The 18,708-nt window shown below is 40.0% G+C and overlaps 1 protein-coding gene across 1 annotated transcript; it reads right to left on the reverse strand.

The window, feature by feature from the left end:
• Positions 1-275: 275 nt before the first annotated feature.
• pfkma (phosphofructokinase, muscle a) lies at positions 276-17,765 on the reverse strand. Its single transcript, XM_017707721.2, has 22 exons — positions 17,582-17,765; positions 15,335-15,408; positions 15,067-15,144; positions 13,223-13,412; positions 12,680-12,845; positions 11,710-11,754; positions 11,287-11,395; positions 10,033-10,128; positions 9,830-9,922; positions 9,239-9,364; positions 9,081-9,145; positions 8,807-8,870; positions 6,263-6,409; positions 6,062-6,132; positions 5,671-5,758; positions 5,375-5,527; positions 3,934-4,098; positions 3,784-3,845; positions 3,499-3,610; positions 1,460-1,559; positions 1,247-1,352; positions 276-685 (listed from the first exon to the last, which is right to left on the reverse strand). The coding sequence occupies exons 1-22, from the start codon at positions 17,670-17,672 to the stop codon at positions 526-528; spliced, it is 2,361 nt and encodes a 786-aa protein (XP_017563210.1). The 5' UTR covers positions 17,673-17,765; the 3' UTR covers positions 276-525.
• Positions 17,766-18,708: the final 943 nt, after the last annotated feature.

Raw genomic sequence — 18,708 nt, forward strand, 5'->3', positions numbered from 1 at the left:
AGGGCTTCTTGACAGCTGCACATTCTTTCAGACTCATAGTGTCGAGTTGTCTTCTCACAGTGGAAGGATGGATGGAAATACCTGTGGCTCTGAAGCAAAAGTGAAGCTTGATTTTCTCCTCTTTCTTAAAGATGAAAGTTTTAAGTACTTCAGGCTGTTATGTGGACTTAAGTACTGCCATGTAAAGTTATAATTATTGCAAATCTATCTATCCTTACTTCCTATATGTTGGCTGAAATCAATTCCCAGAGAAGACGATCCAAAGAAATGTCTGCTTTAGTTTTCTGTTTAAATTGATTTTAATAGATTGCTTACAGTGGTAACAGGTTTGACAAGTGCATGAACAAAATATGACAAAACAAAACAAAAAAAAAGACAAAAAAAGGTCAACAAAGAAAGAGGGCCATCACAATAAAATAACAATGAACACGAGTCTTTGGTGTACTAAAGACTAGTGTCATGAGAGAGATTGGATGTGTGGTCAGGTTTCCCCACATTAGTGCTTTGCTTTTCTCAGTCCTCATTTTACTCTTTCATTTTACCAGACAGAGTGACTGGAGTTCTTTTGCTTATAATATGCTCCATATGAGTGTGCTCAGAGGTGTCCAGATTGATCTTGTACTTAGCCAAGATCTTCAGAATAGGTCTCAACTTCAGCCACCACGCAGTCCTTGGTATACGGTGCCTAGAGAAAAGATTTGCATAATAAAGTAGACTTATAATGAGTATGCTTACCATGCTTGGAATCACAGGGTTTATAGATTGATTTTAATTTATTTACAAACATATGAATTATACACTAAGCATCACCGTTGTGCTGTTTGTTTTATATCAGGATTGCAACTATGGAGTTTCACAGGAGGGGGTTTTACCCTTTCACACCCATTGCTCACTAGCAGCTCTACCCAGTCACAACACTTCACACACAGAGAGCTGATAGTGCTGTAGTTAATCTGATAACACAGTTACAAGGAAAAATCATTTATTTTTATTGTATTAATTATCTGAGTTAATTTCCATTCAACTGGCAGAGCAGCCATTAGATGGCCTGCAGAAAGAGGCTACAGCAATATCTTTACCATCACCAGCAAACTATGCTGGACACTGTTCTTGGGACAACTACGGACAAATCAATGAGCAGGAAACTAACTGGAAACTTCTGATGATGGTAAAGATACAACAGGAATCCAATAGGTGTGAAACATGATTGCTACTATATTTGACTAGTACTGAAATGCAAACTTACTCAAAATCAGTTTGCTCCTTGAGCTCAGTCAGGGGCTGGAACATGAGACCTCTCTTTCTCATGCCTAATACGCATGCAGAATCCTGACTGTTGGCAAAAATACGCCCTGCACAGACATTGAGATGTTATAAATGAAACCAGGAGAAGACATAACATATCCCAACATTAAAAAACATACATATAAATCTGAGACACCAAAGGTATAACTCTCACCATGTCTGTAACACTCCTTCAGCTTCTCAGTTAGCCAGAGAACAGACTTTGCACCCATCTTAGTGGCAAAATTTCTGTCAAATGGAGTTGGAGTACCACCCTAGACACACAAATGCATAGTAAAGCATTTTGATGCATCTTGAAAAATGCATTCAGTGCCAGCTCTACATAATAAGTGACAAAGGCATCTGCTTAGGGCCCTGTGGCCGTCATGGGGCCCCAAAACAACTTCTGGATTATTAAGATATTTGAGTAAAGAGAAAAAAGCAAGTGGTTAATCATGTCTTGAAAAAGAATCATGTTTCAAAAATGGAAACAAAAAAGACAAGATGAGAAAAAGTTTAAAAAGGTACATTTTGTGTTTTTGTAGTGTTAACATTACGCCATCTATTTTAGCTGACTAAAGCTTCAAAAAATAAAGATGCTGTTGTAAACATTCATTTTACAACAGCAATGAACAAATCTATGTTAATCAAGGTTTAGATCCTTGATCCTTTTGTGAGTTATTCAAGTTTGGAATGGGCTGTGATTAATTCAGGCTTAGATATTCAAGCTGTGATTAATACACATACATGATTAAACAATATGAACAGGCAATCGCATGAAACATGGCGGGGGGTATCTCCAGAGAAGGAAAAAGAAAACATACTATCTAAATATGTAGAAAGCAAAACATCTAAATTGGTAAAAGTAATGCTGTCACTACTGCCACCAGGCTTAGCTCCAACTAAGCTTTAAGTTGACTGTGTAAGCAAGAAATACTGCACGGTGAGACAGAGCCCTGAATCCAGAAGGCTGAAAATGTTTTCCGTAATTTAAACTGTTAACTTATTAGAAGCCCAGCAAGCATGTCCACAGCATCATATCCAGAGGTTGGCTTCAAAAAATAGATGCACGAGTGCTCCCAGCATTGCCTCAGAGGTTGAAGAAGTGGGAGGTCAGCCTATCAGTGCTCAGACCACATGCTGCACAATGCATCAACTCGTCTGCATGGCCGTCGTCCCAGAAGGAAGCCTCTTCAGAAGCTGATGCACAAGAAAGCCCGCAAGCAGTCCAAGAATATGGATTACTGGAACCATGTTCTGTGGTCTGACATGACCAAGATAAACTTGTTTGGCTCAGATGGTGTCCAGCATGTGTGGTGGTGACCTGGTGAGGAGTGCCAAGATAACTGTCTCTTACCTACAGTCAAGCCTGGTGGTGGCAGCATCATGGTCGGGACCTGCATGAGTGCTGCTGGCAGTTCATTGAGGGAAACATGAATTCCACCTTGTATTGTGACATTCTGAAACAGAGCATCGGAAACTGCGCCTATTGGCAGTTTTCCAACTTGATAACGACCCCAAACACACCTCCAAGATGACAAATGCCTTGCTGAAGGTAAAGGTGATGGACTGGCCAAGTATATCTCTAGACCCAAACCCAATTGAGCACCTGTGGGGCATCCTCATGTGGAAGGAGGTAGAGTGCAAGGTGTCTAACATCCTGCATGATGTCATCATGGAGGAGTGGAAGAGGATTCTAGTAGCAACCTGTGCAGCTCTGGTCAATTCCATGCCCAAGAGGGTTAAGGCAGTGATAGGTAATAATTTTGGTCACACAAAATATTGACACTTTGAGAACAATTTGGACATGTTCACTGTGAGGTGTACTCACTTGTGTTGCCAGCTATTTAGACATTAAATGGTGTTATTTTCAGAGGACAGTAAATCTATACTGCTATACAAGCTGTACACTGACTACTTTAAATTACATCCAAGTTTCATTTCTATAGTGTTGTCCCATGAAAAGATATAAAATATTTGCAGAAATGTGAGGGGTGTACTCACTTTTGTGAGATACTGTATGTATTAAATTTAAACAGCTTACAATAGTCATTTTTATTAGTTAGCCTCTAATTTTACAGTACACAAGGTTGCAAGATGGGGGCCCCAAAAAGATCCTGCTTAGGGCCCCCAGAAGGCTAGAGCCACCCCTGAATGCATATCACAAGTTTAATCTAAACAGTGCTTGTGTATATTGAGTTCTTGATCACTCACCTGCTGCATGTGTCCTAGGACATTCTTTCGGCAGTCAAAGATACCCTTTCCTTCCTCTGAGTACAGGTTGAAGATAAAGTCAGTTGTATAGTTGGCATTGCTGTTCTCATTTCTGTGAAAAGAGAAATGATTTAAATGGGACATATTTTTCTTTTTTCTATATTTCTATTGTGCTCCGTTTCCCTGAATTTAAATTTTAATGTTTGTGGTTTGCCCCTGGAGAACTCAAATGTGTTTTAGGTATAAAACATTACCCCTGACTGAGTAATTCTCACAGACACTAACCTGAGAATCAGCCCTCTCTTAACTGTTGTCTTCATTTTCTCTACCAGATGCTCCACATTTACCTGAAACAAAGCAGTTTAGAAAACCAGATTATGAAGAGGGGAACCTGCAGGACTGCACACACATGACTCAAGGGTTTTGCATGTTCACCTCTAAATCACGAATGTTGAACTTCTCCTCAAAAATGTATGCGGCATCTGCACCTGCGGCGAGCCCGGACATGGTGGCTAGGTAACCACAGTAACCGCCCATAGTCTCAATGATGAACACGCGGCGCTTAGTGCCAGCAGCTGACTGCTTGATCCTGTCACAAGTCTAGACACACACAAGCAAATGAACAAATAATATAAAACACCTAGATACAATGGCTGTGATTTTTATGATGTTTTCCTTAATTGCTTGGAAAGAAAATACTTTGTATAACATACAAACGCTGTTAAAGTTTCAAAAGATATCAATTACTCCTCATACAGTTTATATATGGAAACTACCATTTACATAATTCCATCTATGTAGCCTAGAGCAGTTTAGCCCTGCCTTCACATTGAAGTTTAAAGGAGTGTTTCACCCCTGACTGCAGGGCAGCCAGTGAGAACAGAGGTTATTTATACATAACAGTCTTAAAGGCACAGTAACAAAAACAGCCTGTTTAATAAAATAGGAAAAAAGGGAGGTTGGAAAATGGTTGTGTAAAAATCAATTATGACTGTTTTTGGTGCAAAGAAAGGCACAAATGTCATAAGTGGACCCAAGGGGGAAAAATGCATGAAAAATGCAGGAACAGGGACTTGGTCCTCTGTAGATGATCAGTAACACATCAACAACATATCAGTGAAGCGGTAGTACTGCAGCCCTAATCCTAACCCTAACCTTAACCTCAACCCAAAACCTAATCCTAACTCTCATGCTTTTGACATGTTACGGAGAGTCTGTTGAGTGTTTGTTTCATCTAAAAGGACCACTCATTCTGCATTTATTCTGCATGTCCCTATTAATGATCAGCACTGTTTAGTGATTAATGATTTGTCTTGTACATGATTTGGTTTGTGCAGAAACAAAAAAAAATAATTAAAGCATTAAATAAAACATCTGAATATCTAAAATATCTGAAGTAACAACGCGATTTCTTCAGTGTGAATGGGCAGGACGGTCTGACTTAAGCTGAAAGGGCAGTCACACAAAGTTCATTTAAGTTTGAACACCCCCGGGTGAAGGTCATGTTATTCTAATTTTCTAAGTGAAAATAAGCTAAAACAACCTATATGGAGAACACAACTCTTTTTTTTTGGACAGACCATGTTTCATTATTTTTCCCCCTTTATGTTAAATTCAGCAGTTAAGCAGTAATTGTGCATTCATATGTGCAGAAGTGTGCTCTCTTAACTTTTTTTCACATAGAAAAACAACAAAACGTCATTTGACCAACTTTTGCATACAACTATATGAACAAATGTAAACAATTTTAATGAATTTAAAACAGCCTGCATTTCAGAAACGGGACCATATGGACTGGAGAATAAACGGCACATCTGAACAAAGTTTACACATTATAACTCCTTTAAAAAGAGAGCGAGTTAGCTATGGCTCTAACCGAGGTGATGGTGTTCAGGGCAGTATCAGCCCCAATACTGAAGTCTGATCCAGGAACATTATTAGAGACAGTAGCAGGTATGACCACCAAGGGGATACACAACTCCTCATACTTCTGTCTGGCATGGACCAGCTCCAGACCACCTGAGAACGCCTGATTAAAAAACAAAAACAATTTTAGGTCTGAAAATCAGTGGTGCATACAGTCAGACAGGACAATCAGACAACAGAAGAATGACAGCATAACAGCACTGAGTTTGATTTGGAGGTGGATTTAAATGAAATTTTATCACACACCTCAAAACCTCCTATGATGACCAAAGCATGAATATTGTACTTGGCAATGTTCAGGCTGATCTCCTCTATGTGCTTAGCTGGAAGGGTTCTGCCAGAGAAAAGAAAGACAGCAGAGAACATCTCAGGCCAGAGATGAAAATATAGAGATTCGCTGAATAAATAAAGATTAAATAAACAGTGATATTAACGTAATGGGCAATATTACAATTATATAATATAAATCATAATACTAAATATATGACGGGTATCATCAGTACTGCCAGAAAACCGAACTGCATGATTCTTTAAAAAGTAAAACTAATGATTTGTTTGCAAACTTCAGAAAAGCCTAATATAATGATACATATTGTACAGTATATTTTGACCACACCGACTGATGAGTAAACAGTACCTTTTGGTGCCCAAAACTGAGCCCCCTTTTCCTGTCCAGCCGCCAACACTGTTCCAAGTAATAGACTCGATCTAAGGAAAGGATCAGACTCACAGTTCTAACACAAATCAAACCAACAGCACACAGAAACCAATTTTTATGTTGTTCTGATAAACATGCATTCAGTATTTGCTAAAGAACTGTTGTGTGGTGTTTAGTGACCTTTCCTTGGGCCAAACCCTCGAAACCATCGTGCACTGCCAGCATGCTGTGGCCCTGGATGATGCCGATCCTGACCGCAGCTCGGACAGCTGCGTTCATGCCAGCACAGGGAGCCCCCACATTCAGCACAGCCACATTAATGTTACTCTGAAAAAGAGAGGAGGGGGAGAGCCAGAGTGAGACAGAAAATGAGAGATCCCTTTTTCTAGATTCCTGCAGAAATATGACCTAAAACTTGATCTGATTTTCACTCCTAATAGCAGATATAGAGAAACAAATTAAACAAATAAGACAATAACTGTAGATGTGGCCATTTATTTATAGAGGAAAATTATCCCATATTTATTGAGGAACGTGAGCATGAATGGTGTGTCCCACTTGCGCAGCAATAACTGCAGCTAAACGTTTACGATGTCTGTTGATTAGTGGCGCCCATCCGCTTGGTAGAATTTTTACAGAACAGCTTCACTGCTGTTATGTTGGTGGGTTTCCTGCTATGAACTGCTTGCTTTAGGTCCTTCCACATTTCTATAGGATTACGGTCAGGACTTTGACTTGACCATTCTAAAACATTAAATTTATTCTTCTTTATCCATTCTTAGGTAGAGCAACTTGTGTTTTAAGGGCCACTGTCTTGACCCACATTCTCTTGAGTTTCTGCTCACAGACAAATGTCCTGTAGAATTTGCTGGTATAATTCAGAGTCCAGCCCTTTTGCCAAGCCTTGCTATGTTTTTGCTTGCAATGTTATAACTGCACCATGTTATTTCAAGCACCAGAACAAAACATTGTATCTGTATTTTTGTTGTTTTCCGGTTTTTGACACAATTTGAAAATGCCTGTTGTCACTTACATTGGACAAATGTCTGGTTACATTGACTTACATAAAAGTAAAGTATGTTCTTTATATATATATATACACACACACACTATTGTTACGTGTGAGCACCTTGTGCGTGTTTCTCTCTCTCTCTCTTTCTCGCTCCCTCGTTAGCTCTCCTTTCTCTCCTCTTTACTGCGCCAGTCGGTCTTTCACCTTATAGGTGGATCGGGGTGTCATTCATCATTCTCGTCACGCTCGTCACTTACTGGCCAATCAGAGGGCGCGTCCGGACCAAGAGAGGGGCGGGACTTCGTGTTCAAAAGCTGCTCGTTGTGCTCACGCTGTGCTGCTCGATCAAATATCGCTGTTTTGTGAAGTCTTTTGTGTCTCAGTTTAGCTCTTTGCTGTTATATGTATTGCTGTTGTCGTTGTTAACCGTTTGGTGCTGGTTGTTGTTACTGTCTCTCCTTTCTTCCCGCTGTGTTTGAGCTGGTTTCCTCCTGGGAGGAAGAATAGTCTGGAACGTGCGCGCGCTTACACTGCCACACGCAGGTAGTCTGAGTGTCTAGACACCCTGGTTTAGAGGCGGGCACCACCCCCTGTACTTCTGGTCTAGTGTATCTTAGAGTAGCAGTCAGCTTTTTTATTTTGTTAGTTACACATGATACAAAAATACGAGCTAGTGTAGTTCTTCTGTTATTTTATTTTCTTTGGTGACGTCTGTGTTTTCTTTTCTCCGGTTACCTCACTGGTTGGCCATCTCCACCTACTCACACCGCACGTTACTGTCCCCACACCCTCCCCTGGGCTGTAGCTTTTTGTAGGAACGTAACAACTATATTGCCAAAAGTATTCGTTCGTCTACCTTCCCACGCATTTGAAATTGAGTGACATCCCCTTCTTAATCCATAGGTTTTAATATGTTGTCAGCCCACCCTTTGCAGCTATAACAGCTTCAACTCTTCTGGAAAGGCATTCCACAAGGGTTAGGAGTGTTTATGGGAATTTTTGACCATTCTTCCAAAAGCACATTTGTGAGGTCAGACACTGATGTTGGATGAGAAGGCCTGGCTCAGTCTCCACTCTAATTCTAATTCATCCCAAAGGTGTTCTGTTGGGTTGAGTTGAGGACAAGCCAGTCAAGTTCTTCCACACCAAACTCATTCATCCATGTCTTTTATGGACCTTGCTTTGTGCACTGGTGTGCAGTCATGTTGAAACGGGAAGGGGCCGTCCCCAAACTGTTCCCACAAAGTTGGGAGCATGAAATTGTCCAAAATCATTTGGTCTGCTGAAGTCCCTTTCACTGAAACTAAGGGGCCGAGCCCAGCTCCTGAAAAACAACCCCACTCCATTTGAAGGTCTGTAGCGATTGCCATTTTATATGGCCTACCACTCTGTGGCTGAGTTGCTGTCGTTCCCAATCATGTCCACTTTGTTATAATATGACTGACAGTGGACTGTGTAATATTTAGCAGCGAGGAAATTTCATGACTGTACTTGTTGCTCAGGTAGCATCCTATCACGGTACCACGCTGGAATTCACTAAGCTCCTGGGAGTGACCCATTCTTTCACTAATGTTTGTAGAAGCAGTCTGCATGCATAGGTTCTTGGATTTATACACCTGTGGCCATGGAGATGATTTGAACAGAATCATCAGAATCAACAGATGATAGAAACAGACACAGTTAATAAATGAATGAAATGTCAAGCTTCTTACTTTGGTCTCTGGAAGATGTACATGAGCCAGCAGCTTGTATGTGTTCCAGTTGTTCTCAAAGCTCCTGGACACGGAGAAATGGTTTTACATGGCAAAGCAAATTTAGAAACTGATTGATTATTCTACAAACACACTGAGGATACCTTCACAACCACATGCAGTATTAATTCCAAGCATTGAGGAAAACATGAAAACCAGTATTCAACAACAGACGGCGCACAAGGAATAAACCCATGTTTGGAGCAAACTGACTGAACTGAATTAAAACACTTACTTTCCTCTGAGCTTCACAGCTTCATCATATTTGCCCTCTTTCATGGCAATAGTAACATCTTTGGTCTGTAGGGCAGAAAGTGAGCGTCAGAAATCCTCACCACACAAATCAAACGGCTCCACAGAGCGATGCTGAGAAACGTATACAGGAATACACACCACTTGCACACATTCCATCAGGGGCAGTCGGACCGCCTGGTTCCCTGACAGACTGACCACACATGCTGGAGTGTCAGGAGTGGCCTCCAGCAGAGCCATCACAGCCTCCACACCCATCCTACTGCCCTGTTACACCAAACACAAAATCAAAAGGACATCTACAAAACTGAGAGAAGCAAAAGTAAAAAAGAGAGAGAGCAGGAGAGAGAGAGAAATAAAGAAAAAGAGTGTTAAAAGAAAATAGAAAGAAAAGAGAGATGAAGAAAGAAACCAAGAAAAAAAGAGAGAGAGAGACAGATAAAGCTTAGAGAGAGAGACAGATAAAGAGAAACAGAAAGGGTGTGTGAGAGAGAGAGAGTGAAATAATTAAAAAAGAAAGCAGAAAAAAGAAAACAGAAAGAAAGAAGAGAGTGTGAAAAAGACAAAGTGACAGAGGGTGAGAAAGATAGTGAGTAAAGGAATGACAGTCAAATAAAGAGAAATAAAGCAGCACCCCCCCGCGACCCTGACGGAGAAGCGGCTTAGAAAATGGATGGATGGATGGATGGAGTTAGGGAAAAAACAGAGGGAGAGAGAGAGAGAGAGAGAGACCAGAATCCTGTCGAATGCTGAAGGGGTTCCTCCTCTCTGCACATGTCCCAGGATGGTGGCGCGGGTGTCGTAGCCCAGCCTCTTAGTCACCAACTACACACAGAGACAAGAACAAAACAAGAGGACATTCAAACTATTACACACAGGATCTTTAATGAGCAGCAGCAGGTATGAATTTAAACACGAGCAGATTAGTCTGTTACCTCTTTAATCTGATCACACGTGATGGGTTTGCCGTCTCTGCCCATGGCTCCCTCAGCCACAATGATCACATTTAGCCTAGAGCCTCTGTTTCTAGTCTGAGAAGGGAAAAACACAGAAATACAGAAAATAACGGGTTATCTGTGTGTAGGGGTCTTGTTCAAAATCTATTGTGCTGAGGATACTTAACAGCTAGTATTGTATCAATGTACCTTTTCTATATGAACATCTCAATCCAATATACACAGGTTGTGAGCAATACATTCAACAGACTGGAGCAAATAAACTGTGCGGGTTTAATATTGATTATATAGCATGTAGTGTAATACAAATACAACAAATAAGTACACAGTAAGAATATTGCTTCCTCTTTACCTCAAAATCAAGAACCTGGAGGAAAAGCACATTCATTGTAAGTGTATATTACCTTACAGCTGTTACAATGCTATAATAATATGAAAATGGAAACATTAACATAAGGCAGATTTACTTTTACTTTGCTGTATTGAATCAAATTGTCAAAGGAAACCAAATAATGGATTTTGTAAATTGTTACACCCCTAATAATTATTTAATACGTAATGGATGTTTCTGATTTTCTAATGCTGATAACTTTTTCTTCGGGCATTCGGATGATTTTTCAGAATTGTGCATAATGCATTATTAATGATCTGATTATGGTAAAAAAAGATACATGCACGGCATTATAAAGAAAAGACAGAGAATGTTTTTTTTTTCATATTCAACACTATTTTGTCATTATTAGTATTACATTTGGTTCATATATAGGATCACTGGGTGTTTAAGATAGTAAATAAAAATAAATGAATTTTATATATATATATATATATATATATATATATATATATATATATATATATATATATATAATTCATTTATTTTTATATGTTGCATTCATTGTGACCATGGGTTCCTATCACCACCACTATAAAGAAATAACACTGAACAGCTTTGAATGACTGTTTACAATTGGTGGTATTTCACCACTCACCACTGTAATCTGAGTAATGTGAGTTCGCAGATTTGTCTCAAACACATCACAGCTTTCAATGTAGTATGCCAGTCCCACAGTCCAGTCTGCTGTGACTGAAGGTTTAAATACTCTGAGGTTTTCATCAAAAAGCCAAAAGTGTATAATTTGTTCTGCTTCATATTCATCTTTTAAACTTTGGTCCAAACTACCATCCCAGAATTTGCGTGCTCAAATCATGTACATTAAGATGTGTGTACAGTACCTCCATCAGCCTCCTGCACAGGTGGTCCTCCCAGCCATCATCAGGGGGCATCTCAGGAATAAACACCCAGTCAGCACCACATGACAAAGCAGTGACCAGAGCCAGATAGCTGAGACAAATACACAGAAACATGGGGCATTTAGAGTTAACACTATAATTGTCTTTTCACAGTTATCAGTAGGGAGGTGGTGATAGGTGAATTGTGGGCTGTTGCCGATACATAAACGTGTAAAATGTAGACCTACCTAAACCTAAACATTCTATACAACAAATACATCATCAAACATCAGTTGGAAATATCAGTCACATATAAACATCTGTCCAGAATATATTTTTTAACCAGATATCTGCCGATACTGATATAATTGTGATGTTGCCATGCATCCTTAATTATAAGTTATTTGTTGCTTTTTGGGCTCTTACCCACAATGCCTTCCCATGACCTCCAGGATGAAGGCACGCTGGTGGCTGTGAATGAGAACAAAGTTGAAAATTAAAGTTGAAAACTAAATATACCCAAAGTATTAGAAACAAATAACTGCTTTTCATTTCAAGGACGTAAGTGAATGACATACTACTGTCACATATCTTCAACAGAACAATGTTGGTTTTGCATTTGAGACCAACATCAAGCCGGACCCTCTTTTTGACTCTGTGTTTGTGATGTTAATACTTAAAGATGTATGTCTAAAAAGCTTGTGCCTCTGATTTTTGAATGACAAGTTCATGCTTTACAGGGTGACTTCCAGAAGCACAAGCACATCATATTTCAATGTGTTTGTTTTTCTCATGACACACCCAACACTATTTCTATCAATTCTAACAAAAATCTTACATAGAGCAGCCTTAACAAAATGTTGCTATTGTTAAGCATGGTTAAGATTCCATTTATTTTTCAATAAATTCATTCAGTCATTCAGAGTGGTTTACTGTAAAATTGTTCATTGTAGAGAAACTTGATGACTCAGATTTCTTTACAGTGATGCTGATAGGAACCAGGGGTCACAATAGTGTCTACAACACTAATATAGCCATTTTATTTACTATCCAAAATAACTAGTGAACCAACATGTGTGTTCTGAGTTTTTTTCATATAATGTTAATAGTAAAGAAAAAGCTGGCTTATCTCAAAACTATCTTAAATTAATGTCTCAGACATTTATAACCATTTCATGTAATCATTTTCTATGCTAAAGTTTTTGGAGGCATTAAACGTATAAGACATCTAGTTCCTATCACCACCACTGTGAACAATTCTGACGGGCTAAGGTTGAACCACTGAACCACTTCACATCAAACCACTCTGAATGAATTTGCATTCATCTCAATCATTTGAGTGTGCAGAAATGTGGGAGTGGGAGGGGCCCTAGCTTGCTTCGGTCATCCTGCAGACCTCTGAGCTGTGGTGGTGATGCTGTCCACCACCTCCACAATACGGTGGAGAGCGGAGTCAGTGCCGATGGTCATGTCTGTCCCACAGAAATCATTATCGATGGATCCCACCATGCCCACAATGTTCAGATGAGACGCACACTTGGCCTCCTCTGCTGTGATCTTGCCTGAAGCAAAAAAGTCGAGTAATTGTCAAATGAAAAAAGGAGATTTACAGATTCTGCTGTACTCTAATGACAGACTCCTATAGTCACTTTGCCTTCCATACCTACCTCCACACTACATATAATAGCAGTGGTTAAAAAAAGCATGTTGTAAGGTAATATTTATAATTTTGCACAAAGTAATTAGTAGTTAGTAATTAAGTTATTACATTTAGACAGTGTAGCAAAACAACAATAATAACTTGAGATTTCAAAGGGTTAAGTGTCTTGATCAGTTAGGTTATGGATGGAGTTAGACTCTGCAGGAAGGTAGAGCAGGATTGGTAACCACTGTGCTATTGTAGCATCCCTCAAAGCATATGAGAGATCTGGACTCTCACCTTTGCTGATCAATTCGCCCAGCAGGCCACTCCATTCCGTGCGGAACTGATTGGCACCAGTCAGGCTTCCATCTCCACCAATGACACACAGGTTGGTGATGCCCCTTTTGACCAAGTTCAAGGCAGCCTTTAATCGGCCCTCCCGGGTCTGGAAATCCTTACAACGAGCGCTGCCAATGACAGTGCCCCCCTAACAAAGCAGCCAAGTGTATATAATGTTTGCTTCATGAAAATAAAAACTGTGGAAGAATGTAAATAAATTATGTGAAGTACACACGGCTATGTATTTTTTTATATGTGAAATACTTTATAAATACATTGTTTTTGTTGTATTTATTTTGTACTGTCATAGTATTACAATGTACCACAGCAATACTATACAAATGCATTAGTGAATGGGGCAGTCATGGGCTGGAGGTTAAGGAACCAGCCCTGTGACCGGAAAGTTGCCGGTTTGATCCCCTCAGCTGACAGTCTATGACTGACTGAAGTGCCCCTGAGCAAGGCACCTAACCCTCAATTGCTTCCAGTACACTGTGGATAGAACTGCCCACCACTCCGAGCAAGTAGGCTCACTGATCCCCCGTAGTATGCATGTACAGTGGGGCAAAAAAGTATTTAGTCAGCCACTGATTGTGCAAGTTCTCCTACTTAGAAAGATGAGAGAGGTCTGTAGTTTTCATCATAGGTACACTTCAACTATGAGAGACAAAGTGAGAAAAAAAAATTCCAGGAAATCACATTGTAGGATTTTTAAATAATTTATTTGTAAATTATGGTGGAAAATAAGTATTTGGTCAATAACAAAAGTTCAACTCAATACTTTGTAACATAACCTTTGTTGGCAATAACAGAGGTTGAACGTTTCCTGTAAGTCTTCACCAGGTTTGCACACACTGTAGCTGGTATTTTGGCCCATTCCTCCTGCAGATCTCCTCTAGAGCAGTGATGTTTTGGGGCTGTCGCTGGGCAACACGGACTTTCAACTCCCTCCACAAATTTTCTATGGGGTTGAGATCTGGAGACTGGCTAGGCCACTCCAGGACCTTGAAATGCTTTTTACGGAGCCACTCCTTCGTTGCCTGAGCGGTGTGTTTGGGATCATTGTCATGCTGGAAGACCCAGCCACGTTCCATCTTCAATGCTTTCATTGATGGAGGTTTTTGCTTAAAATCTCATGATACATGGCCCCATTCATTCTTCCCTTAACACGGATCAGTCGTCCTGTCCCCTTTGCAGAAAAACAGCCCCAAAGCATGATGTTTCCACCCCCATACTTCACAGTAGGTATGGTGTTCTTGGGATGCAACTCAGCATTCTTCTTCCTCCAAAAACAACGAGTTGTGGTTTTACCAAAAAGTTCTATTTTGGTTTCATCTGACCACATGATATTCTCCCAATCCTCTTCTGGATCATCCATATGCTCTCTGGCAAACTTCAGACAGGCCTGGACATGTACTGGCTTAAGCAGGGGGACATGCCTGGCACTGCAGGATTTGAGTCCCTCTTGGCGTAATGTGTTACTGATGGTAACCTTTGTTACTTTGGTCCCAGCTTTCTGCAGGTCTTTCATCAGGTCCTCTCTCATCAGACCTCTCTCATCTTTCTCAGTAGGAGAACTTGCACAATCAGTGGCTGACTAAATACTTTTTTGCCCCACTAGTCTGCATGTATGTGGATGTGTCATGGCACGGATGGGTTAAATGCAGAGGTCTAATTCCAGTGTGCAAACACAGTTGGCTGATGGTTCTGAATTCAAAATGCATAAAAACAGGAAAACCATTATACGTACATTGATAAACAAACATTGCACATTTTTTCAGTATAAGAATATGAGAACTCACCAGCTGGAGCATCATAGACACACTCTCCCAGGTAGCTGGGCGAATGTTATCTCCCCCATCAACTAGGCCCTGGTAGCCCTGAATACGGAGCACAGTAGAGATAAAATGAACAGGTAATAATGACATGGATTCTTACAACAGATTGATATGAACATATGCATTGTTCCCTAATAATACAGTAAATCCTCCATTAATTAATTTAATACTTAACACAAATCTATGACAAACTGTGCTACATCATGTCTGTTAAACTGTATTTTCTCTTGACCTCATGAACGAAGAAGACTTTAGCTCCCGTGTACAGGCCAACTCTGACTGTGGCTCTCACTGCTGCGTTCATTCCTGAAACAGACAGTATGAGTGTGAGTTTCATCTCCAGTTGGAAAACACCAGTGCTGATTAGATTTACTGCTCCTCACTAATATAGTGTGCATATAGAGAATGTTGATGCACAATTTGCATTTGTCATCCCCTCAGAAACGGTCAGTTTCCTCCTCTATCATGATATTGTTTGAGGCTCATCTTATTATATAGTGAGCTGGTCTAGCTTGTCTCCTGAGGCTTGCAAAGGATGGAACAAGTGAGAAAGGTAGTAGTGGTGACAACCAATCACAGGCTAATCAGTCATAGGCTAATCAGTCAACGGCTAAGTAATTATAGGTTAACTAGTCATAGGCTATCCAATTAAAAGCTAACCAGTCATAGACTAACTAATCATATGCTAACCAGTCATTAGCTAACCAATTGTACATTTACATTTGCAGCATTTAGCAGATGCTCTTATCCAGAGCGACTTACAATAAGTGATATTGCAGGTTAAACAATATAGGCTATGCAGTCAAAGGCCAGCGAGTTGTGAACTAATCGGTCATAGGATGCTTCTAGAATCACATACTACTATATACATATTATTCTAATGAATGGATTCTTATGGTGGTATACTAGTTTTTACAAACTAATTAATTGATCCTTATAAGTTCCACAATAGGAAAATTTCACCTCTGCATTTTAAACCATCCATGCAGTGAAACACCCACATACACACTAGTGAATGCACATACATTAGGGGGCAGCGAGTACATTTGCCCGGAGCGGTGGGCAGCCCTATCCATGGCACCCAGAGAGCAGTTGGCTTTTAGGTGCCTTGCTCAAGGGCACTTCAGTCACATACTGTCAGCTCAAGGGATTGAACCTGATGACATTCCAGTCACAAGGCTGGTTCCCTAACCTCCTATTAGTATTGTAGTATGTGGTTTTGGACACAGTAAAAGACTAACCAGTCACAGGCTAACCAATCATAAACTAAACAATTGTAGGCTAAACAATTGTAAGCTAGTAAACCATCATCAAACTACATATATTCTAAAGAATAATAAGCTAACAGTCACAGACTAACCAATCATATTCCGTCAATAATGGGCTAACCAATCATAGGCTGGCCAATAGTAGAAACCCATCATAGGCCTAACTACACTGATTATGATTTCTGGGTTTGAAAATATTGCACGTCTGCAATGGATATTTAGGGGCTTAGTGTTTTGTAGTTACTCATTCAGAATGAGAAAAAAAACATATCAGGTGATAAATGTAGTGGCAATGAAACTTCATCTAAGTGCTTAATCAAGGTCCAGAATTTCTGTGGGCAACTCGTGAGGTCACTTAATCCTTCTCCTGAATCGCCTAAAACTCCACTGTAAAGGCCAGGATGCATGGTGTCCGTTGTGATGGAGGCAGTGCGGTGTCTCTAATTTCAGAACGGAACAGCTGTGGAGCTGTTGGTGTTCCTATCTACAACTTCACGTCATTCCAGAAAAAGGTCACTTGTGCTAAAATAAGACCCACATTACAGAGACACTGAGCCACAAGACAAGGGAGGCTAAAGGCTAAAGTTAAAGGTTATATGATCATCAGAGTGTAATGGAGACAAGCTAGGGATGATCAAAAGACACATTCTGAGCACACGATCAAGCCTGTTTGAGTGTTGCTCAAGACATGTTGCTCTTGCAGGAAATCGGAGAAGTAAAACAAGGTTTGTTGGAATATGGAACTGGAGTCACCACATAGTTGATTGTTTATGCTTAGCATGCTCAAACAAATGCAATTGAGTTTACTTGATTCAATGAATCATGTAAATAACATCAACAGAATTGTATTGATAACTAAGAAAACTTTCTTAAAAGAAAACAAAAGGAAATTTGTATTTATGTGGAAATAAAATACACATTAAATTAAATTTAAATTTAATGCATCAACCTTTTTCCAGTGTTCTGTATTTGTTATACTGAAAATACAGTGAACTTTCCATATATAAAAACCTTATCAGAAACACTATGACAAAGAGCTTCAATAGTGGCCCAGTGTTAAAGCTGGATCATCTTGCCTCTTCTGCTATTTCTTTGGATGTCCTTCAGAGACGTCTGCAGTGACATTCAAGCTTAGATAAATTGGGCCCCTGCTTATCTGTGCTCAAACAGACATAACCAGACCCTCTCCCCACTCAACGCATTCTGCTTACCTTGAGCATCACCTCCTGAGGTCAGGACAGCGATGGCCCGTCCAACCCCCATCTTGGTGGGGTCTGCTCCTGTGCTTGGCATTTCCGACATAATGAAAAGTGCTCCAGAGAGCCCGGTGGCAAAGAGCAAGAGAAACGCGGTTGAAAGACTGTTGTTTCCCCTGAAGTCTCTCAGAGCAGGGTTGTAGAGGGGGGAAGGTTTTATAAGAGAGCATTCCAGCTCCCGCCCCCTTCCCTTAAACACACAAACATTTCCCCCACCCACCATGTAGGACTAAATATAAGTTCCTGCATCATGCCTTAGCTTTCAAAGTTAACATCCATTGCTGAATAAATCACCGTCTTTAAAGTCATCAAATGGTTTGAAGACGTGATCTAGTGTTGCACAGTCATGCATGGTGTATACTATCCATGTCACTCAAGACCAGGCAAACACCAGGTTTGAAGTCAAAGTGTTGGGTGCTTTTAGCAACATCTTATTTGGGGACAACCACCTACTCCAATAATATTTTTCTACTTCTAAATTATATTAAATGTATTTTTAAAGTTGTACTAATACTTAGAGACCCCTGATAGCTCAGAGGCTCTATGCAGCTGCTTACATTGCTTATACAAAGAAAAAGCCTGTTTCATTCAACTATTTGTGCAGACAGACCTGAGATGGGAAGGAATTACAGCTGATTCAGTGTCTAAAGTAATATCTGTATACCGCCAAACTACACCAGCTATACAAAGCAGCAGTACATGTAAACATGTCACACATAAAAATAGTAGGTCCTGATTGATATATCAGTTGCTGAATATTGAAGATTTATCAGCATGGGTGGAAAAGCCCTCAACTAGAGCACTGATAATGTCTGGGAGTAAAAATATTGCACTCATTTCACAATCTTTGAATTTGCTCCTGTTTGAGCAAGTTAGTTCAGCATTGTGAAAGCTCATACTGTATCACGGTCTTGTTTTATCATTTGATAATTTAGGGTCACGTTTAATTCAGTTTTTTGAGTTTTGAAGGGGTATTTGACCTAAAACTAACATTTAATGTTCTTTTTTTATGCAACATTCTGTAATGCAAAATACAACCAAATTCACAAGTTTCTATTGTTTTCAACTAAACTACAATATCC

The sequence above is a fragment of the Pygocentrus nattereri genome, chromosome 9, assembly GCF_015220715.1.
Source record: "Pygocentrus nattereri isolate fPygNat1 chromosome 9, fPygNat1.pri, whole genome shotgun sequence".
Classification (NCBI taxonomy): Eukaryota; Metazoa; Chordata; class Actinopteri; order Characiformes; family Serrasalmidae; genus Pygocentrus; species Pygocentrus nattereri.